The following is a 24002-nucleotide window of genomic DNA, read 5'->3' as shown; positions in this document are numbered from 1 at the left end:
GTGTTCTGAAGGTTGGTGGTGTTGAGGAGCTGGGACAGGCAGAGTGCTTGAGAGACAGAGATTCCAGCCATTTGTGGAGGACAGGGATCCACACCCGGCTGCTCTGGGACAAAGGAAAGGTGGGCGGTCTGAGAGGCTTCCTAGCAGCGAGAGGGCTGCTGAAGGAGCAGGGTTTGCATGGAGCTTGCTGCGCGGGAGAAGGAATAGGTGGACAAGGCTCTCTGGGCGTGCTCTGCCTAGCAGGTAACTTTGAGGAGCTTCAGGTGCTCCATCCCCTTGGCTGCCTACTCAGCTCCGAGGCCCCCAACTGTGACACAGCCTGCTGCGCCTTCTTCCTGACCTGCTGGCACCAGCTCGCAAACCAGCAGTCACTGCACTGGCGTCAGGCCAGCCAGAGTGAGGCCCCACCTACAACAGCTAGACACACAAAGCAGAGAGGTGTAAATCTGTGTGCTCGGCCCACTGGCTCTGACACTGGAAACAGGCACTGCAGTTGGAAAGCAAGAAACAGCTCTTTCCTACCACTAGGCACCAGCGGGACTCCCCTGCAACCCCTAATTTAACTCCAGAGACTGAGCAGCTCCAGAGACTAGAGCTTATGGGCACTAGAGGGCACCACACAGAAATATGAAACATCAAAGAAACCTGGTCCAGACCAAAATCTCAAAAATCCCAGAGAAAGGGCCAAATGAAACTGAACTCACCAATCTTCCTAAGAGTTCAAAATAAAAACCATAAACATGGTCATGGAGGTACAGAAAGATATTCAAGAACTAGGAATAAATTTAAGACAGAGATTCAATCATTAAGAAATTCCATATCTGAAATGAAACATACAATGGAGGGATTTAAAAGCAGATTAGATGTAGTAGAAGAGATGGTAAATGGAACAGAAATTAGAGAAGAGGAACACAAAGAAGCTGAGGCACACAGAGAAAAAAAGAAATCTCTAAGAATGAAAGAATATCGGGAGAATGGTGTGACCCATCCAAATGGAACAACATTCGCATTATAGGGATACCAGAAGAAGAAGAGAAAAAGGGATAGAAAGTGTCACTGAGGAGGTTACTGCTAAAAAATTCCCCAATTTGTGGAAGGTGGTAGTCTCTCAGGCCATGGAGGTGCACAGGTCTTCTCCTCCCAAAACAAGGGACCAAGGAACACAACATGAGGACATATAATAGTTAAAAATGGTAAAGATTAAGGATAAGGACAGACTTTTAAAAGCAGCTAGATGGAAAAAAGTTCACATACAAAGGAAAACCCATCAGGCTATCATCACACTTCTCAACAGAAACCTTACAGGCCAGAAGGGTGTGGCATGAGGTATTTAATGCAATGAAAAAAAAGAAGGGCCTCGAACCGAGAATACTCAACCCCGCAAGGTTATCATTTAAATCTGAAGGAGGGATTAAATAATTTTCAGATAAGCAAAAGCTGAGAGAATTTACCTCCCACAAACCACCTCTGCAGTGCATTGTGGAGGGACTGCTATAGATGGAAGTGCTCCTAAGGCTAAATAGCTGTCACCAGGGAAAATAAAACCACAGCAAAGTAGAAAAATTAATTACTAAGCAAATGAAAAATCAAATCAACTACCCCCAAAGTCAATCAAGGGACAGACAAAGAAAGAGTACAGAATATTATACCTAACATATAAAGAATGGAGGAGGAAGAAAAGGAGGAAAAAAAAAGAAGAACTTTTACACTGTGTTTATAATAGCATATAATCAAGTTAAATTAGATTGTAAGATAGTACGGAGATTACCCTTGAACCTTTGGTAACCACAAATCTAAAGTCTGCAATGGCAATAAGCACATACCTATCGATAATCACCCTAAATGTAAATGATCCGAATGCACCAATCAAAAGACACAGAGTCACTGAACGGATAAAAAAACAAGACATGTCTATATGCTGCCTACAAAAGACTCACTTCAAACCCAAAGACATACACAGACTGAAAGGAAAGGGATGGAAAAATGTATTTCATGCAACTAACAGGGAGAAAAACGCAGGAGTTGCAGTACTTGTATCAGACAGGCTGACACAGGAAGAAATAGAAAATCTGAATAGACCAATTACCACCAAGGAAATTGAATTGCTAATCAAAAAACTACCTAAGAACAAAAGACCTGGACCAGATGGTTTCACTGCTGAATTTTACCAAGCATTTAGTGAAGACCTAATACCCATCACCCATCTCCTCCTTAAAGTCTTCCAAAAAGTAGAAGAGGAGGGAATACTCCCAAGCTCATTCAATGAGGCCAACATCACTCTAATGCCAAAACCAGGCAAAGACACCACAAAAAAAGAAAATTACAAACCAATATGCCAGATGAACATAGATGCAACTCAACAAAATGGGTATAGAGGGCAAGTACCTCAACATAATAAAGGCCATATATGACAAACCCACAGCCAACATATTACAGTAAAAAGCTGAAAGATTTTCCTCTAATATCAGTAACAAGACAAGGATGCTCACTCTCCCCACTGTTATCCAACATAGTTCTGGAGGTCTAAGCCATGGCAATCAGACAACACAAAGAAATAAAAGGAATCCAGATTGGCAAGGAAGAATTTAAACTGTCACTGCTTGCAGATGACATATTGTACATAAAAATCCTAAAGAATCCACTCCAAAACTACTAAATCTAGTATCTGAATTCAGCAAAATTGTGGGATACAAAATTAACACACAGAAATCTGCTGCATTCCTATATACTAACAATGAACTAGCAGAAAGAGAAATCAGGAAAACAACTCCATTCACAAATGTACCAAAAAGAATAAAATACCTAGGAATAAACCTAACCAAGGAAGTGAAAAACCTATACACTGAAAACTACAAAACACTCAAGAAGATACCAATAAATGGAAACACATCCTGTGCTCATGGGTAAGAAGAATTAATATTGTCTACAGATCCAATGCAATCCCTATCAAAATACCAACAGCATTCTTCAACGAACTGGAGCAAATAATTCTAAAATTCATATGGAATGACACAAGACCCCGAATAGCCAAAGCAATTCTGAGAAGGAAGAATAAAGCGGGCGGGATTACGCTCCCTGACTTCAAGCTCTTCTACAAAGCCACAGTAATCAAGACAATTTGATACTGGCACAAGAACAGACCCATAGACCAATGGAACAGAATAGAGAGTCCAGATATTAACCCAAGCACATATGGTCAATTAATATACAATAAAGGAGCCATGGATAAACAATGGGAAAAACCCTCTTCAACAGCTAGTGTTGGCAAAACTGGACAGCTACAGGTAAGAGAATGAAACTGGATTAGTGTCTAACCTCATACACAAAAAGTAAACTCAAAATGGACCAAAGACCCTAATGTAAGTCAGGAGATGATAAAACTCTTAGAAGAAAACATAGGCAAAACTCTCTTAAATATAAACATGAGCAACTTTTCCTGAACGCATCTCCTCGGGCAAGGAAACAAAATAAAAAATGAACAAATGGGACTTCATTTTGCTAAAACACTTCTGTATAGCAAAGGACACTATCAGCAGAACAAAAAGGCATCCTACAGTATGGGAGAACATATTTGTAAATGACATACCTGAGAAGGGGTTAACATCCAAAATATATAAAGAACTCTCACATGCCTCAACACCCAAAAAGTAAATAACCCTATTAAAAAATGGGCGAAGGATATGAACAGACAATTCTCCAAAGAAATTCAGATGGCCAACAGGCACATAAAGAGATGCTCCACGTTGCTAATTATCAGAGAAATGCAAATTAAACCCACAATGAGATATCACCTCACACCAGTTAGGATGGCCAACATAGAAAAGCACAGGAACAACAAATGCTGGCAAGGGTGCAGAGAAAGGGGAACCCTCTTACACTGCTGGTGGGAATGTAAACTCTTCAACCATTGTGGAAAGCAGTATGGAGGTTCTTCAAAAAACTAAAGATAGTAATACCATTTGACCCAGCAATTCCACTCCTAGCAATTTACTCTAAGAATGCTGCAGCACAGTCTGAAAAAGACATATGCACCCCAATGTTTATGACAGCACTATTCACAGTAGCCAAGATATGGAAGGAACCTAAGTGTCCATTAGTAGATGAATGGATAAAGAAGATGTGGTACATATACACAATGGAGTATTTAATCCAGCAGTAAGAAGAAAAATCCTACTATTTGCAACAACATGGATGGAGCTAGAGGGTATTATGCTCAGTAAAATAAGCCAGGTGGACAAAGACAATTACCAATGATTTCACTCATCTGTGAAGCTTAAGAACAAAGCAAAAACTGAAGGAACAAAACAGCAGCAGACTCACAGAACCCAAGAATGGACCAACAGTTACCAAAGGGAAAGGGACTTAGGGGGAGGGGGTTGGATGCGGAGGGGGAGGAAAAAGGGGAATAAGTGGCATTACAATTAGCACACATGATGTAGCAGGGGACATGAGGAAGGCAGAATAGCACAGAGAAGACAAGTAGTGAGTGACTCTATAGCACCTTACTATGCTGATGGGCAGTGACAGTAATGGGGTATGTGGTGGGGACTTGATAATGGGGGGAATCTAGTAATCAGTATGTTGCTCTTGTAATTGTATATTAATGATACCAAAAAAAAATTATTGGTAACAACAACAAAAAAGTAATGTGTAATGTGTAGTATCTATCATATAGCGTTCATCTGCTCTTTTTATTTTTTTTTTCCCCTTTGGATTTACTTCCCACTTGGTCTAAAAGATAGAGCTCTGGCTCTTACCTGTCTCCAGACACCTAGCAATGTACATAATAATTTTTCTTGATAAATGAATCTGCTGCATGACTTTAAAGTTCCTTTGCTAAACTCCAAAATAAGAGTGATTGCATGATAAACTAAAAGCTGCCTACATTTCAACTCTACGGTCATTTTATGATGCAAATAAAATGCAAGCTCTTCAGATTCATGAAATTTTAAGTATAACGTTAAGGGAATAAAATGAAAAGTTTACAAATGAAGGAGCCTACCAAAACTTCCTTTCCTTTAAAGACAACTCTTCAATACATCTTTTATTCACCACATGCCATTAAGTGTGGATGTAGCTAGCCAATTATTTAAGAATGGATAAATCAGTTGAATTGTATTTTAGAAAAAATTATTTATATTCAAGTCCATGTTAGGATTGAGGATCTCACAGAAAAGAAAAACACTTATTTCTCCAAATGACAAAAAAATTACTTTTTAAGCTGATAATCATGATTTGTTGGCATATGGGCAATTTAACATTTCATGAATAGTGAAAAAAACTTGGAAATGTGTAAGAAATTCTGCATTTATTTACAAACCTATACCCTCCCCTAGAAACATGAGCAAAATCTGAAGGTAAAGATCTCATTTTTATTTTCACAGAAGTTCCTACTATACTGTCTTTAGAAACACAGTGTAGTATTTAACTCAGTGTCAAATAAAAGAAATTGTGTAAGTTTAACCTAAATCTGGTATTCAAGATACCTGAAGTGAGTATCTAAATCATAACAAATTTTAAGACAAGATATTAAGGTCAAAAACAAAAAGCAAAAGGGATTAATGAATTGGCTAGTGTTCCACTTTATTCATACTTAACACCCCTTAAACATTTTTAAGATGGTAAATGGGCCTCTGCAATTAAACTTAAGGATACTGAGGTGAAGGAGATCATCCAGGTGAGACCAAACTAATCACATGATCTTTAGAAGTAGAGAACCTTTCTCAGGTGCAGAAAACCAGAGATGGCAGGCCAAGGACTCTCTAGTTAGTGGCTTTGTAAGAGGAAGGAAGAAGAGCAGGCCATAAACCAAGATATGGAGGTGGTCTCTAGGATCTGGAAATGTCAAGAGAACAGATTCTCCCCTACAGCCTCCAGACAGAATACAGCCCTGTGGACACTTATATTTTAGCCCCTTGAGATTCATGTCAGACTTCTGACCTACAGAACTGGAAGATGATAAATTTGTGTTGTTCAAGCTTCTAAGTTTATAAGGCCATCAACCCAAAACTAGAAGAAAAAAGGGAACAGAAGGAGGAAAAAAACATCAGGTCTCTGCTAAGATCCAAATCCAAATCCTGTTTGTTCAAAGCACTGAGACAATTCCAATCTGTTTTGCAAAATAGAAGTTCATGAATCCAAGAATTTGAAAAACTGTAAACATGATTGATGAAAATGATGCATTTTTAAATTATGCCAACAAATAAGAAGGTCTGTTTTAAAAGGAATTTTAAATGACATTTCCCCCTCTAAAACTAAAACCACCTCATGTAAAATGATTTACATCCTTTTATATAGCTAAGATACCACCTTTTATTAAATCCAACATGCCACCCATTTCAAGTCATAATTGTGTGCCATAAAAGAAAATGCTGTCAGTTGAAGCTGTAAAACATAACCCATCTTAAGATACAGAACCAACTTCAGAGATGTTATACTGAGATAAGTTTCTTCCCAACTTAGATATATTACATAAAAACCATTCTGATATTAAGTGGACAAGAACATATAACTGAATACAGATGGTTTTTATTTTTGTGGAGCCCATATAAATTATCAGCTATTTTAAGAAATACTGTTATTAGTCTACAGTTTCAGAAGAGTGCCATCTACTCAACAATTTGCATAGCTTTTTTCCATTCAGATGATATTCCTCTTCCTCCACTACTCCTTAAAAATATATTATCAACTGTCAACAAAAGCATTTTGCCAAAGAGTGACCACTCATTAGTAAGTGGACTTCCCAGAGAGACATATAAAATTCTTCAATGAATTAATTACTCTAATCAGCTAAAAAGCTAGACCTGATTATTTATACTAGTAATTGTACCTATAAAATAATTCAGTATATGCTTTATTTCTACTTAATTACTGGCTAATTATTGTTTGTATTAAATGTATTTTTAAGAATACAATAATAATTTCACAATTCTCAGCCCTTCACATACTAAACACTTTTACTATATATCAGAACTTTTTTCAGGTTTCAATAAAGGGTTAACTTTAATAAAATGTATCAATAAATGAAAACACAGAAATAGGATATGAGAGGGATTAATTAAGCTTTCAACTCAATAGCAAATAATATACAGATTTTATATAACTCTGGCATCCTTAGATGATCCTTCCGTCAAACATGAAATGTGGACGTGTTATCTGGATGCTGTATCTTTCATGTACCTCTAATTACCCTGAATGACTTTTATTCTGGTAAAGGTTTATGAAGTATCTTCCCAAATTATCCAAATATTTTAGGGTGGGCACAGAGAGGTGGAAATGAGAAGGAAGAAAAAGGGAATAAAATGAGGGAGGAAAAAAAAATCAGGTCTCTGCTAAGATCCAAATCCAAATGTAGAAAAATGGAACAACTCCAAAGCTGAAGAAGAGTGAGAATTTAGGATTAGAAAATCACTGATTACCATCCACTGGTCCCTTTCTGCAGGCGTTAGGCCCCACCTTCACAATGAAATACATTTTAGAAAAACATTCACTTATAAAATGGTAATTATGCTCTGGCTTTTAAAGCCCTCGTTTTAGTAAAATGTTGTATTTTACAAAATAATTCCAAAGCTGAGATACTACTACTCAAAACTGCTGAATGAGCTATTAAAATATATTTTGAAAGCAAGTCCAGGTTTACTATATGTAATCTTGGCACAGTGACTAGCATATTTTTCATTTTCCTAGAAGGTTAAGCAAAAAGTGATTCTCAGCAGTGTCACTACTAGGTTTTTATTGGAAAATGAATACAATTGTATAGGGAATATTAAGAAAACTTAATTCATACTTATTTATTCTAAGTATTTAGAATAAACATGACCATGAACTGCCCAGTTAGCAAAACCATGTTTCAACTCATTACATAGCTGCTTGAACAACACACACCTTTTGTTGTCTTTAATATAAAGTACGCTAACACTACCATTAAGATATAAACCTCAGAACTATCTTCTACCCTAAAGCCAAGATAAGAGTAATGAACTAAATAATAAACAAAAGGTACTGGAGTGCCTAAACAAGAAGTACTACAATAAAAATTTGTCTTTTACCATAACCGGAGGTGTAATTAGGGCCCCGACGACCTCTGCCTCTTCCACTATAAGACCTAGAACCTTGTACAGAAGAGACGGTACTTTCATCAGTGGCATATCCTTTCTCTTTTTCAGGCCCTCTGGTGGAAGAAGGTCTGAAACCCATACCAATCTGTCGTAGCTGTTCATCAATCTGCAGGCGTTCCATTCTTAGCTGTTCTACTTCCTATAATCAAAACATAAAAGGGTAAATATTCTTAGGATGTATGTAACTTTCTGTTTTAGAACCTAGAGCTCAAGCTTTAGTTCCTACCAATGAAAGAAACTGTAATCTTGCACAATTATTTAGTAAAGTACAACTGTTTGCCTAATAAACATGACTTGCAAGGTCATTTGCTGATTCAACCAACAAGCACTACTGAATGTGTCAGCATGTGCCAACCATGCTAAGTGCTCCAGGAATACAATATAAAAAGACAAGGATTCATTTTTTTCAAGGGAATGTTTAACAGACAGTGTAAAAATAACCTGTTTATTAAATAGCTAGTAATTGTATAATTATTACCAGATTTGTTAGCCCTCAAGGAGTTAGAACTTCTAAATGAGGTACAGGTACCCTCACCTTCTATAAGAGGTACTGAAAAACTCTTATCAAAATAATGACACCCGAGGTTTGACCTACATGACTAGTATACTTGACCATTCAAAACTGAAGTCATCAGAATATGTGAAGGTAAGGTGTCTAGAGAAAGCTTTTGGCTAAAAGGCAGTAGGAATACTGGAAGATAAAACCTGAGCTTAATATGCCAGACTGAATTGAGACTTATATAATAAGACAAGTTTTAAAATAAAAAGAATGCCCTTTCAAATGAATAATATGAGTGACAGCAGCAATGAGTGACTAATAGGAGAACATACTAGAGACAAGGCAGTTGAGTATTACTGTAAACAATAAAAACATAGCAGGAATAAGAGGAAAAGGAGAAAATGACAACTACAATTTTTAATGATTTAGGGAGCGTATTTTCCCTAAAACCATGGCTCTTCATTCATCAATTCAGCAGAAAAGAGAAACAATGTACACGAGGCCAAACATTTTATGACAGCAAAGGACCTTTAATTTTTAAACTCTCACATAGAAAAATGGGGCAAATTTCTTGCTGAATTAACAAAAAGACTTAAAGATTTGAAAGTTACTACATTAATTTTAATTTTAGCTAAGTAAGTTTACTATGTGGAGTAACAGTGATAGGTGAACAGTATACAAACCTTTAGATAAGCAATATGATACTCTAAAAGAACTTGCACATTTCCGATGCTTTCTTTAGTGCCAACAAATACAAATGGAACCATCCCCTGTAAAAAAAAAACAAACACACACACACACACAAACAATATCCTCAGTATTTAATATTTTAACAAAGTCCTAGCCAAAATTTGACAATATATATAGATACATATTTCCATTATGTAATTTGGAAAACTTCCCAAAAATACACAATTTATGTACTAAATTTCAAGATTTAAAAATACACTGCTACAAAAAATCAGTTATCTGAAATACTGATATATTTAATAATTGTCATATCTGCACTGTAATTTAGCATTTGTCTGCTAAAATTTGAGAATTTTTTACACACAGGATTTCTAGTTTCCAATTCTGTTTAATTTTCCCAGTATAAAAGCCAACTTTCAAAGAAATTGTCCTTCAAATTGGCATGAATTTACAGACTAGCTATATCACCATAGAAGTGACTACTTTAAAAACAACATAAAACACATTAGCCAGGTTATCCCTGTAATGCGTTCACATGACAAAACATTTAATGTCTTTGTATTGGAAGGAGTGCTTCCTGACCATTAATGAAAGTATAATCAAGAGCATAAATATTTACACAATATAAAAATGTAAGAATTATTGATATGGGCAAATACTGGTCACAAAGACATTAAAACACATCAAAGCATTAACCCAGACATGGTTTACTTTGCTGAATTTTAAAAAAGGGAAGAAGGTTTAAAATGTGGGAACCAGAAATAAGATAGGTAATGATGGGTATTTTTTCTTTAAAGAAACCCACTTCCAGGTTCCTACTGACGAGAAAATGAGTAAAGCCTAATAAATAAACTGACCCAATCAGGCTTTTCTTTTGCATTTTTTAAAAACTGAAGTATGGATGATACACAGCCGAATATACTGGTTTCAAGTACAACACAGTAGTTCAACAGTTACCTTATTAATTAAATCCTCACCCCTTCTACTATGGATACTATCTGTTAACATAAAATGATACAGCATCATTGACTATACTTTGCGTGCTGTACTACCATCCCCAAGACCAACCTGTATTATGATTATTTTTGTGCACCTTTATCCCCCCTCACCATGCTGTAGTACCATCCCCCAGACCAACTGATACTATGGTTGAAAATTTTTGTGTACCTTTATCATCCCCCCCTTATTCTCCCCACCCACACCAGCCCCTGGCCCAGTCACTGTGTCTTTGAGTCTACTGTTGTTTTGTTCAGTGTTTTGAGATTCCACAAATTAGTGAAATTATATGATGTTTGTCTTTCTCTGCCTGGCTTATTTCACTTAGCCTAATACCCTCGAAGTCCATCCATGTAGTTGCAAATGGCAGGATTTTTTTTAACAGCTGAATAATAGTCCATTGTGTGTATGTACCACCCATCTCCTTTATTCATTCATCTGTGATGGACACTTAGGTTGCTTCCGTATCTTGGCTATTATAAATAATGAAGGAATAAACATAGGGGGGCATATATCTTCTTGAATCAGGGATCTTGGGTTTTTTCAGGTAAATTCCTAGATGTGGAATCACTAGGTCCTCCGGTATTTCTATTTTTAGGTTTTTGGAGGGCTTGGCTGCATCAGTTTACATTCCCAACAGTGTAGGAGGGCTCCCTTTTCTCCACATCCTCGCCAACATTTGCTATTTCTTGTCTTCTGGATGGTGGCCATTCTAACTGGTGTGAGGTGGCATCTCCTTCTCATTTTGATTTGCCTTTCCCTGATGATTAGCGGTGTGGAGTATCTTTTCATGTGCCTGTTGGCCATCTGTATTTCCTCTTTGGAGAAATGTCTGTCCAGATCCTCCACCCATTTTTTAATCAGGTTATTTGTTTTACTGGGTATTGAGAGGTATGAGTTCTTTATACATTTTGGATGTTAACCCCTTAGCTGATCAGTCATTTAGGAATATATTCTCCCATACTGTAGATGCCTTTTTGTTCTGCTGATGGTGTCCTTTGCTGTACAGAAGCTTTTTGGTTTCATAAAGTCCCACTTGTTCATTTTTTATTGTTTCCCTTGCCCAGGAAGATGTGTCCAGAAAAAAAATTGTTCATGTTTATGTTCAAGAGATTTTTGCCTATGCTTTCTTCTAAGTAAACTCACCCAATCGGTTTTAATGTCTCTTCTTTTCCTGATTTTACAGAATAGTTTCTAAGTCATTTAAACAGACTGGCTTAAGAATTTTTGGGCTTTAAATATGGAACTAAGTATGGCTTAAGAGCTTCTTATGCTATACAAGAATCTATGACTTACTTTAAAACTAATTTTTTAAAAAGTTAACTGAAGAATTTTAGATATGGGAGATTAAAAAGTAGGCATGTACCAGGGCAGGTACTAAGTATACAGTACACAGCACAGCAAACACTGAGATTATAGAAAGCTGTAGTGATTGTAAAGAAGTAGTTACAACTATGAAGGCATTAAACGAAGGAATCTGACTTAAGCTTAGGAAGTAAGTCTTGACACTGTCCTCAGGAATTCACAGGCAGATAGAGGATACAAAGTAAATAAAAGATGAGGGAAAAAAACACATAAAAATTTGAAGACATACCGTATCTCTGGGACTATATTATTTATTTTACATCAGTATTTATTTAATTTTTATTTAAAAGTAACTTAAAGAAATATCCCAGTTTTACAGTTGAGAAAACAATTTGCCCAAAATCATAAAATGAGCAACCGAACCAGCCAATTTCATATCAAATTACCTAATTCCAAATAATATTCACTTGTAATCATGAGAATCTATGCTAAGGTATAGGATAAAGCAACGTCCTTGTTCTAAAGGCAATCACAATTTCAGAAAGTAAATATTCCTGGAATAATATCTTTGTATAGCATTAATGCTATGAATAAAAAACACAGGAATATTAGGTTAAAAGTGCATTATCCCACCCCAAGTGTGGAAACTTAGTGGAATTCATAAGATTACTATTATTATTATTTGAAGTTAATGTTAAAAAATTTTTAAAAACACAGAATTTTGCCAAGTAGATGAAGAAAAGAAAGTCATTACAGAAGTATTATCTGCAAGGGATTAGAGAAATACAGTGCCTTGACCCTGAACTGGAGATGTTACTTATCACCAATAGTTACCTCCAGTAAAAGAGGAGGTAAGAAGTCCTTAAAGACACTTGTTTTATAAATTATTTTAATGGCCACTGTAAAGTCACTTTTAAAAATGTAAATATTACAAAATATATGAGTTCACTTCTAAGAGATTTTAGTGATATTCCTAATTTTTTTTAAATGGTAAAAACTGATTATCCATGTTTAACAGACAACCAACTAGCATTCAGAAAAAATAAAGCTAACCCCTGTTCCTGATATCTTATATCAAAATGATTCCAACTGTAGTGAAAAATTTACACTAAAAAAACACACAAAATCCGAAGAATATAAATGAATTTCTGAATGATCCAGGAGTAGGAAAAACCTTGCCAAGCATGACACAAAATGCTGAAGAAGTAAGTCATAACGCCAAAGTCTAAATAACTTCAATATAAAAAAAATGTAATGTCTGTACAGGGAAAAAAAAATCAAGTCAAAAGAAACACGACTTGGCACACATATGAAAAGATAAAACACTAGCTTCCTTAAAATGCAAAATGCTCTTACAACTCAGTAATAGAAAAGACAAGAGATATACAAAAGACAAACAGTTTACAGAAAATAAAAATGTCTCTTAAGCATATGGGAAGGTAACACACGCCTTCTGGAATGGCACTAATTGTTAAGTTTGATAAAACTCAGTATTGGCAAAATATGTGGAAGGAATGTGTGGGAAAATTAACAAGACCCCAAATTTAAATGCCATATACCCTTTGATCTAACAAATCCACTTCCAGGAATTTACTCTCCAGTCAAAGGATGTGTGCTGCAGCGTTGTTTTTAGTAGCAAGACAAGACACGAAAAGGCAACCTGACAAGTCTAAAATCTATTAGGCCTGATAAAAGAAGGAAGAAGAGACACTGACAGGACCTAGATATACTTATTGTTCATACTATAACCTTCTGTGCTATTCTTTTACATAAATATACTTCTTTTACAATAAAAAACTCAAGCATAATCTTTAAAAATCTTGAGTTAAAATATTTATCAAGTACCTACTCTATACCGTTCACTGTACTAGGGAAGAATGGTAAATATGAGAATTCAAATCTGCTTTGTTCAAGGAGTACACACCTGCCTTCAAGACATTAAGGTAAACCAGAAAACAATGTAAGGCTGAAAGGAAATCATTAAGTACCCAATTAACTGCTACAGTATACAGGTAGGAAAGGTCATCTCAGGTTAGGGGTAGATCACCAAATTCTCAGAGCAAACAAGTTATAAATTGAGTTTCCAGGGGACTTAGACAGCTTAAATAATGAAATGGTGGCCCCACATAAGCTGATACCAACTTTCAGATTTAATTTAACACATAATGTTTTGAAAATTGAAAAACTTAGTATATTATAGGTTTCCAGCTTCTCTCGAAATACTAGAATACTATCCCCAGGGTCTTATATATCCCAAGCTACTTATTTACATCATCTGCTTGGCTTCTCTAAGTATTTGAGTTTCTTACCACTGGCTTGGAAACAGCAGTAGCCATGCCCTAATCATGTGTGAGGAGGACTTAGAAGAGCCAGCTTGCAGTAAGACAGCAAATGTTGGGTGGTACCTGGGAACATGTCGAGCTAAGACTGATTATCAGTACCAAGCTAAGAAACATATACTCGGGTCATATAATGGCCCTGACCAATAAACATCTTGACCATTAGACCAATTTTTAGGCAATGACTGTATGCCAAATAGATCACCACTGTTTCACATATTAAGTATAGAGGAGGAAAGTGCAAATTTTAGTAACTGATACCACTGATTTTAATCCTTATCTCAAAAATATCTTTAAGTCACGAAAACAGGGGGTTTGGGGGATTGCTTAAGTAAGAATTACTTGAAATCTACAGCAGTTTTTGAAGCAATATAGAATGAAATCAATCCTAGCCTCAAGTATTCATTTGTATAATACTAAGTGATTTGTTTTTCCATGTATATTTCCTCCACATTCTAACTACTTAAAAGGAATAAGAGAAGTGCCTATCTGTAAAAAGAATCTTAATAGTATTCAATACCTTTATGTGAGACTATTTATCTGGGCTGTTCAGTTTTCTATACTTCTATTTTTTTCAAGATTGATTTCACCTAATAGGCTAACAAACTCTCCGAACACTAACCTCTTGTGCAAAACTAAAGAAGCTCTGGGTATACTGCCTTCTGAGGCATTAATTTGGGAGAAAATACTTTGCCTTATATTCAGGCATGCAAAGTTTAGGTCAACTATACAGAGTAGGCCACTGGAGCCACCAAGGTGAGAGACTGTTAAAAGTGATGTATGAGTAAAGAACAGTTTTCTGGACAAAACATCAACATGTGAGAAAAAAAGTCATGGAAAAAGAAACCACAGAAATTTGGTCTCAGAATTAATAGCAACATAGAGCTTAAAGATTACAAAGAACAAATGGTCGGTGCTTTCAGATTCTACAAAAAGGTCAAGGAGAGTGTTATTTACTAAAAATTCCCCTAAAACAGACAGTTTTGTTGTAAAGTACCATGTTCTCGTACAAAAAAGAACTGTTAAGATGATCAAAGTGAAGGCTTTTTACCAAAAACTGGCCTTTTTACTGACGTGCTGAGAAACCAAGAACCCAAGGCCCACAATTGAAAGATGACTGTTTTCTAGGCATGTAAAACAATAAGGAATGTAATTTTTTAAAAAGATAGAAAAATCCACTGTATCACAGTGTAGCTCACTAGATCACTTTCCAAAACAATTCCTAAAATATAAAAATAACCTTAAAGTCAGCCAGAAAAAGGATATGAAAAAAAAAAGTCAAATTGAATTACACTTTAAATACTTACATCTTCTCTAGGTAGTTTATTTTCATTGTCTCCTTCAATTCTCACCCGAACCACACCAGATTTGTCCACTATTTCCTGAATGACTTTGCCATTTTTTCCAATTACTTTTCCTTTAATAAAAAGAAAAACAAATATGACAAGTTAAAAACTAATACTGCTATCTTCTTTTAAAACCAGCCCAAATAATTTATGACCTGCTATTAAATTATAGAAGTCAAGCAAAACTCTACCAACTCTCAACTCACCCTTTAGAATACTCAAAAATATAATCCTTAATTTGAAACTTTCTTTTCCCTATGCCTAAAGCTATTAACTGGGATTAACAATGCTGCTCATATGTAAGATATTTTCAAGTTTAGACTTTTTAATATTCTACATCCTTTTTGTATTTTTATATCAAGTCCAACCCATTTCAAAAGCTTAGATATACAAATAAAGGTAAAAAGAACACCACTTTATTTTATTATTTTAGCATTAATCGTATCACTTTACCTTTATTATATATTTATCATTCAAACAATTAACAAATTCGATTTTGCTTTTCAAGTTTCTATTTGTCGAAAAAACACCTGTGACTTGAAAATACTTTTAAAATGAGTATTCCCTTCACTCAAATATAGTTTACATTTAACACGTGTTACATTTTACACCAAGATGTTTTTAAAGTACTTCACAGCTATAAAAATACATACAGCATATATACAGTATGGTGCCTTCCTACATGTGAGATACTGTAAAGTGACATAAAATCCCAATTATTTACCTTCTCCATATGTAAACTTTAAGTCTGTCAAACAGCAATTACTGAGTATCCAATAATTAAAAGAGAAACTAAAAAGGGGGACATGAAGACTCTCCTCCTTTTAGGAACTTACTAATTAAAAAGATAACATATATACTGATAAAATAACAAAGTAATAATGGATAGTGTTACCTGGAAGAAAACTAAGTAAATATTCAGGTAATCATCACCATATGGAACACATGTATCCCTTATAAAAGTTAACAGCAACACTGTATTACGTTACTAAGTCATTATTATATCTATATTACCAAATTTTTTTTTTACTAGATCACCAATTTTCACAATAAATTAATTTTGATTTAAAGGGCTATTAAAATGGAAGTTTTTCATATTACATGCTTGAAAAAAGCTTCCACTAAAGAATAAGGAAACAATGGCAACAGTAAGCTAGTCAATACAGCAAAGACACTATTTCAGGTTAAGATATTTTATCCCGATTCTCAAACTTCCTTCTCCTTTAATAATCCTAAATTTAAAAGCAGCAACTGAACAGCATAAAGAAAAAACAGAGTAGACAAGGATTCACATGATGTGTGTCTTCTCTGAGCAGCCCTAGCAGCAGCACAAAAAAGGAACCGCCATTGTTAACACACTGAAGCTCAAGCAGCAACTCCATCCACGACCCTGCTAAAAGTAAGCAAATATCTTTTCGAAAAAACAAAAATCAAGTTGATATATCATAATCCCTTCCCCAGAATCTTTTCCCCTTCCTTCTTGTGAACTATACCAGTGGTGAGTGAACATCCATCACCCTCCTGGGGTCTGTGGCAGGGACCTACCTGCAAGTTTTATTTAGTCCCACCAGAGACCGTCAATATTTTAACTCATCATTCCATAGTTTAAATTCCAAAGTACATTGCAAAAATTGAAGCAGACCTGCAGTATAAATTGAACACTGAGCATAAATGCTGAAGGGACAGAGTAGAAAAGTGGTTAAACGTGGCTTCCAGGAAGTGAAAGGTTTTTATTTATTTTCAAATCAATGTTCATATAATATTTTTCTTTTAATTTGAGAGGGATGGGACTGGTCAAATTCTAGAACTCTTCTTGGAACCTAACTGTGTAAAGAAAATCCTCTCGGGAACTTACCCACCAAGTAGTTCTCATTCCCTTTCATTCCTCAGTCCTTTTTCATTTGGACTAATAATGTACTATTTTTCAGAAGACTGCTTCACCCATAAAACATTTTAGAGGGAAATGTAGTATTACTATACACAACATCCAACTGAAATCTTTAGATTGCTCCTGAGTATTTCATCAACACCTAATAATTGCTGCTAACCTATAATTCCTAAAGAGTACACAAACAATCTAAATTACCAAAGCCAACCAAGCAGGAAAAGAGACGTGACAGATATTCACGTCACTGCACTGAACTACAAATATATCCAAATTCCTTATTTCTGAAACATCATAATTTTTACTCAAGATAAAATCTACCACAAATTCTTTAAGACCAAGGCTTTCTCTATAGAACTGCTGGGTTAGGAAGAACAACCCTGATTGCCTTGCACATACCTCCACATCATTTTCAGAAGTGAAGAAACCTAACTGAAATATGTTCTGTAAAGCAGCAACCACATTAGTACTGATAGGTGTCAATTATTATGATTTAAGCCAAAAAAAGGATCATTTTCAAAAGCAGCTTCCTTTCCAAAGATGATTTCATTTGACAATGATAAACATTTGGTAACATTTTGATAAAAAACTCTTCAAGCTTATGTTCAATTTTATGTTCTGGACTCACCTCTCTTAGTTCAGTCTACATTAACGGTGGTTTCTAAGAACAGACATTGGAATTTAATTGGCAGTATGTCATACCTATCCCAATGTTTGGGCAACTTTTTATATAAATAATAGTTGAATACCAAGAAATTCTTGTGTTCTTCTGTCCACATTCTTGTGTTGTAAACTCCTGTCCCAGAGGATATATTACTTGTTATTGGCCAAAACAAACATTTTTGTAATGGAAGTGTTTTCACCTTTTAAAATTTTCTCCTACTAATCTCTTACAGAATTTGATAAATAAAACATATCTATAGCAAAGAAATAATTTCCTAAAGGCAGAACAGGCCTAATTACATATAAATGGAGTCCAAGGGGTTCTACTTATATCAATAACAGCAAAAAACTAAGACACAATAGGTGACAAAAACTCCTCCCCCTCTTGGCAAACTTCAATATTTTATTCTAATGCTTACTTTTATATTAAACTTTTAGGATAATCACTAAATATTTACCATGTAACCAAAGCTTTCCTTTTGTCTCAAATAGCATTTAAAAGAACAGACAGCACAGACATAGAGGTTAATAACAAAGCTATTGAAAAACTCATCCCCAGTTATAACATTCATTTAACTATAGCTTCAAACTCAGAATTTTCTGTTACTTAACTTATAGCCCATGGGTACAACAGTTTTCATTAATGGTGTCAAAAATTAATAGTGAAACCTCCCCTCATATCATCATCACCATTCTTCTCTCCTGCCCATGACTTCTTACCTTATTCTATACCTTTGCAACAACAAATTATTATTTATTCAGGGCCTACTGTGTAGAAGTTTATTAACCTATCATTAGTCCACTCCTACTTTTTCTTCTACACTAAACAAAAGAAAAAAATTATCACAAACACTTTCTCATAAAGAACCATGACAATTTTGATGAATGTATGAATGATAAAAAGATATTAAACAAATGATATTAAGAAACCAAAGGATGATAAAACTTCAGAGAAGCTATAATAACAAACTGCTATTAAAATCATGGGTCTCATTAGTGGGTCACCCTGTATAGAAGAAAACGTCTTTGCTTTTTAACATGACAATAACAAGGTAATAGTCACATACACTACTACTTAAAAGAATGAAAACAACTACTGCCACCCAAATGCTCCATATAACTCTAAGTAAGTTATCATACAAGACTAATTTTCAATTGTCATGTATGTAAATTAAATGACATTTAACTTACTTAACACTTAGCACAAGTACCTACCAACAAGATTCCTAGGAACCTGAATAAAATCCTCCACAAACTCCAAGAAACCTCTAGCCTTTTTTACAGCATCAGCACTCTGTAGAAGGCGGGGAAAAAACAAACATGAAATACAATCCCAAAGAAACCCACAATCCAAAACAGAAACATGAGAAGTGAGAAAAATCGGTATTATGCTCTGGTACAAGATTCTGCTCAGCCCACTAGGTTGAACTTTCAGGTCAAATAATTCATTAAGTATTTTTAAAAAAAGTAAAAATAAGAATAAAAAATAGTAATCATTAAAAGATGAGAAAAAAAGTACTATTAGAACAAAAATGTTAGATTATCTCTAAGTTTCCATTAAAGTTCCTGAGAAAATTGGCTAAGAGTTTAACTTGTTTATGTTAGCCAAATTTTAACCCAATCTTACATATATTTAGTCCATACTCCCATGATGAATTTCTCCAGATGAATGTTAAAAAAGATATTGTTCCCATTGTACTATCTGCATTGTTTTTTCATTCTCAACATAAGGTATGATTTTACAAGCTATTTTTGCAGACATTCATTTATAAAAATATATCTACTGATAGGATCACTACATTTCCTAATTTCCAATGGGTACAATTTTAAGACAGGAAGTTGTGGGTCGGGGTGGGTCTCTCTAAAGGGAATTTACAGTTCTTAGTAATAGTTAACTTCCAGTTTTAATGTTTGTTGTTTAATAACCAGAGATCACATGTATTGTGTGCTCACTATATTATACTAATAGAAATTTTAAGAATGTATAATCCTCATCAAATGCAACGTAAGCACTATTATTCTCATTTTACAATGAGGAAAATTATGCAGGAAAGTTAATTAACTTTCTACAGTTCCACTCACAATGGTAGACAGAATTCCAATTCAGGCAGTATGGCTCTAAAGTCTTTCATCTTAATTACTTTGTTATACTGCCCACTTCTAATGGTTTCAGAAAAAAAAAATCAGGCATCTAGTTAGATTTACTGTATGCAAGCTTTTCATGAGAAGAGCTATGTATGAAAAACCAAGACCCAAAATTATCACCCCTTTAAAAAACCTCATTGATTTATTCTAGTGTGAAGGATGATTTCAGTGAAAAGTCTGAGTTATTTTTCAGATTTATTATTTTCCTGTCCACACAAATATCACAATTAACCAGTAACAAAATATTATCCAAATTCAAGTTCTACAAAAACTTTTGTTACATGCCATTTACAACTGCAAGTGCCTGAAACACAGTAAGCACTCAAATATTTAAATACATTATTTGTATGCACATAAAATTCAGTTCAACTCAGATGCAGCTGGCCAGGGTTCTTTCAAAAACAGTACTTTATTAAATACTCAGTCAATCTTTCATTGCCCTATATAATACAGTATCATCCTCAATCCACCTGCATATATGTAATGACTACTAAGCTAATTGACTCTAAAGTACTTTATTGGGAAACTGAAATTTCATATAAAATATGATCAAATAATAGTTAGTACATTATTATAGTAAAGTTACCTGAGGTGGGGATTGAACAATAGCTTACCTCTCCATAGATTCTAAATGTTCCAGTATCTTCATCTAGCTCAATAGCTGTAACTCCAGGAACCTTCCTAGCTTGCTGTATGTTACTACCATGTGTTCCTATTGCCAGACCCATCAAATCTTCTCTCACAACAAATTCTTCATGAAAAGCTGCTGCAAGTTGTTTTGTACACTAGTAAAAGAGGTAAATTATTCATTACTATGAAGGATCAAAAACAAAAATGGTTTTTCTACACCCATGTTCATAGCATTATTCACATTAATCAAGAGGTGGAAGCTATCCAAATGTTCACTGACTGATGAATAAACAGACAATATGCTTAGTGAAATAAGCCAGTCAGTCACCAAATGACGAACACTGCATTATTCCACTAATATGAGGTATCTAGAATAGTCAAATTTGTAGAAACAGAAAGTAGTAGTGGTTGCCTGGCGCTGGGGGTAGAGAGAAATGGGAAGTTATTTAATGGGTATAATTTCAGTTCTTGCAAGACGAAAAAGTTCTGCAGATCGGTTGCAAACAATATGAATATACTTAACACTACTGAACTGCACACTTAAAAATGTCAACTACAACATGCAGTTCTCTAATTCAGATGATTCATGCTTCAAAACTCATTCTCATATCCCTTGTGCAAAACTGGTAAATTAAAGAGGGTACTCGTATTTGTCCTGAAGATTAACCTACCTTAATTTCTCTAAGATAGCATGCATGTGCATGTTTGTTGGGGACAGGGCGGGGGAATGTGGAACACAAATCTCCTAGTAGTGTGGACCTAAGAAAAGGAGAGAGAACTACAGGCTCTTATTAAAAACTACATGCTATGGGTCCTCATCTTCTCTTACAAGTTATTACAGTGAAGTATTTACTAATGAAGTGTGTTGTGACTGACAGGTGACAGGGTAGTTTTAAAAAAGGTTAAAAGTAAAGAATTAGCAATACAATTCTACTAGACATTCCTAGTGAGTTTCTAAGCTTTTTGGTACCTATCATTTAAGTCCTAACAAAAAATTCAACAGGCATTTAGCAAACAGAAGCCTACGTTTAAGACAAGTAATAGAAAAAAGTAATCCTAAAGACACTACTCCAGATATTAGCCACAAAACAGGTCCTAATTTGCCTTATCTAGCTAGCAGTTAAGTCATTTGAGCTAAGCAACTTGAATTAGACACTTACACTAAATGGGACACACAAAAACCTTTCATAAGTAAACCCACTTACTTCTAAATGTTTAGTGGCCTCTTCATTTCTGGACATAAGCATCAACTTTGTACGAATACTTCGCAAATGCATATCACTTAAAATATTTACTCTTTTCACAGTTGCTTCACTGGCAGACTATAAAAACAAGTTAATCACTCAAAACCTTCAATCATTTTTCAAGACATTACAAACACAACCTTCTACATAAAGCCTTCCTTGATTCTCTTCTACTACACTTCTCTCCTCACCTAACATCCCCCCCTCCCACTACTAACCTTACTTTCCTTTCTCAATTCCCTTATTACTTAGTTATGCTATTCAAATTATGATTGGTGAGAGGGAAACCCAGGATCCCACACATTAAGACTTTTATACCAAGCACGTCATATTAAGATATTTCCTCCCTACTCCAGAAGAGATGTAAAAGACTATTTTATAATTGCAAAATCAAATTTTTGCCCACACTATATTAATAAATACACTGTACACCAAATAGCTTTTATGTTTTGAAATAATTATAAAATCTGTCTAATATCCTTTAGTTACCTTAAAATATTGTGTTATCTTACCAGTATCATTAACTGTGTGGTTTCTGGATGGTAAAAAATTCTGCATGCTCCTACTGCTTTCTTAAAATCTTTATGTGCATTTTCATTAGCACACCTAGAGAGAAATTAATTCATGTGTAAGACCTAAGTAGTAGATTAAATTCCAAGGATATTAATGCAAACTCAGTATTTCATTTGGACACAACCCAATAAAACTTTTGTTTATTAAAAAAGATTTTCTATGAGAAGTTTTTGATTGGGTGTTTGGGGAAAAAAAGATTTTTGTGACACTGAAAAATCCTCTTAATTCACAAACAAATTCAATAGTAAACAAAATTACTCACGCCTCTCTCAAATCCTCAGGAACATCCACTGTGCATTTAAAGAAAGTATTTTTTTTGACAGTTTTATTTTGATTGACAGGCCGAAGTCGTTCAAATGTGACTATTTCGTTGTAAGTGGCATCACAAGCAGCATATTCAATGACATAAAACTAAAAGACATCAAAATACTTTTAAAATTCCAACTGAATGAAAATAATAAGCTTTACATGAAGTTCTAATTACCTTGCTCAGCTTAATCAGCAGACCCTCCACCTTGTGGCACAAATACTAAGCACATCTTAATTACATCAATCAGATTTGCCTAAACTAGATTATAGGTTCTTAAAAGCATGAGCCCCTCTGGAGAACAGCTCTGGTGTTTGCAAATCCAGAACACAAACAGGTATTAATGGTCTCATCAATTTTTGGAATGTGTTATCAACTATTTCTGAAGCAGGCTTTTAGAAACAAAACTAAGAGCTGGAGTTAAGATGTACCAAAACCAAGAGTTGAGGTACTTCCTTGGAAATTAATCACACAAGGCAAGTGTTAACACCACTTACTTCTCCTTTCATCATTCGAACTTTAGCCAACCACCATCCACATGGTTCTTGGTCATTTGCTCTTGAGTATACCTGAGAGGAAAAAAAATACCCTTACCCATTCACGTCAAAAGATCTCAGCATTGTAAATAACAATCTATTATAAATGCCAAATCCCATTAAACTCAAGAATCAAAAATATTGTATTTAAAATGGTGTACTAAATAAAGTTTCATAAAATACATATGCTTAAGTTTTACTACTGGAAAATAAAACTGAACCATTTTTGGACTATTTGGATCATTAAAAATCAAATTTCAAGTTCATGAGGGTTTACTAAACAAATACTATTTTAAAGAAATGCTTCCTACAAGACAAGTTTTACATAGTGTAAACTGCAGGTTTCAGTGTATGTCGTCAACACTGTTCATCTTCAAGCCCTGTGGATAAGCTAGAATTTACTAGGGATGTATTTTAAATCTGGCAATTAGTATTTATGAGATGTTGGATTCAAGAATTATTTTAAGAAAGTGAAAAACCCAATTTTAAAGTTCCTTCAAAACATGAGATTTAGGTCTTTTCTTGAGGAACCAAAATCAAAATACTAAAATTATTTAGGTGAACATTAAAAAATTACACATTTAATTCATCTAACAGAGTGAGTGCATAAGTATCCTACAAAACCTATCTACAAAATTTATCTTTTATGCTCTTTATCTATAGTAATCAGGTATTTAACATAATACATTAGAAAAGATTCCCTTCCAGATTAGTGTTTTTCATGATA

At 34.7% G+C, this 24002-nt stretch overlaps 1 protein-coding gene across 6 annotated transcripts in view; it reads right to left on the bottom strand.

Annotated features, from left to right (window-relative positions):
• FXR1 (FMR1 autosomal homolog 1) overlaps positions 1-24002 on the bottom strand; it is a 73829-nt gene that overhangs the window by 9663 nt on the left and 40164 nt on the right. For 4 of the 6 annotated variants that reach the window (XM_057500286.1, XM_036926730.2, XM_036926731.2 and 1 more), the window contains exons 4-12: positions 23237-23308; positions 22695-22843; positions 22372-22465; positions 21821-21937; positions 20600-20770; positions 19056-19134; positions 15254-15363; positions 9300-9386; positions 8049-8256 (exon numbers count right to left, since the gene is read on the bottom strand). In XM_057500286.1, coding sequence (XP_057356269.1) covers positions 8049-8256; positions 9300-9386; positions 15254-15363; positions 19056-19134; positions 20600-20770; positions 21821-21937; positions 22372-22465; positions 22695-22843; positions 23237-23308 — 1087 coding nt within the window. The remainder of the gene's footprint in view (positions 1-8048; positions 8257-9299; positions 9387-15253; positions 15364-19055; positions 19135-20599; positions 20771-21820; positions 21938-22371; positions 22466-22694; positions 22844-23236; positions 23309-24002) is intronic. The other 2 variants (XM_036926732.2, XM_036926733.2) reach the window with 1 other exon arrangement.

Source organism: Manis pentadactyla, chromosome 1 (assembly GCF_030020395.1).
Source record: "Manis pentadactyla isolate mManPen7 chromosome 1, mManPen7.hap1, whole genome shotgun sequence".
NCBI lineage: Eukaryota > Metazoa > Chordata > Mammalia > Pholidota > Manidae > Manis > Manis pentadactyla.
This window is presented reverse-complemented; position numbering and strand designations above follow the sequence as displayed.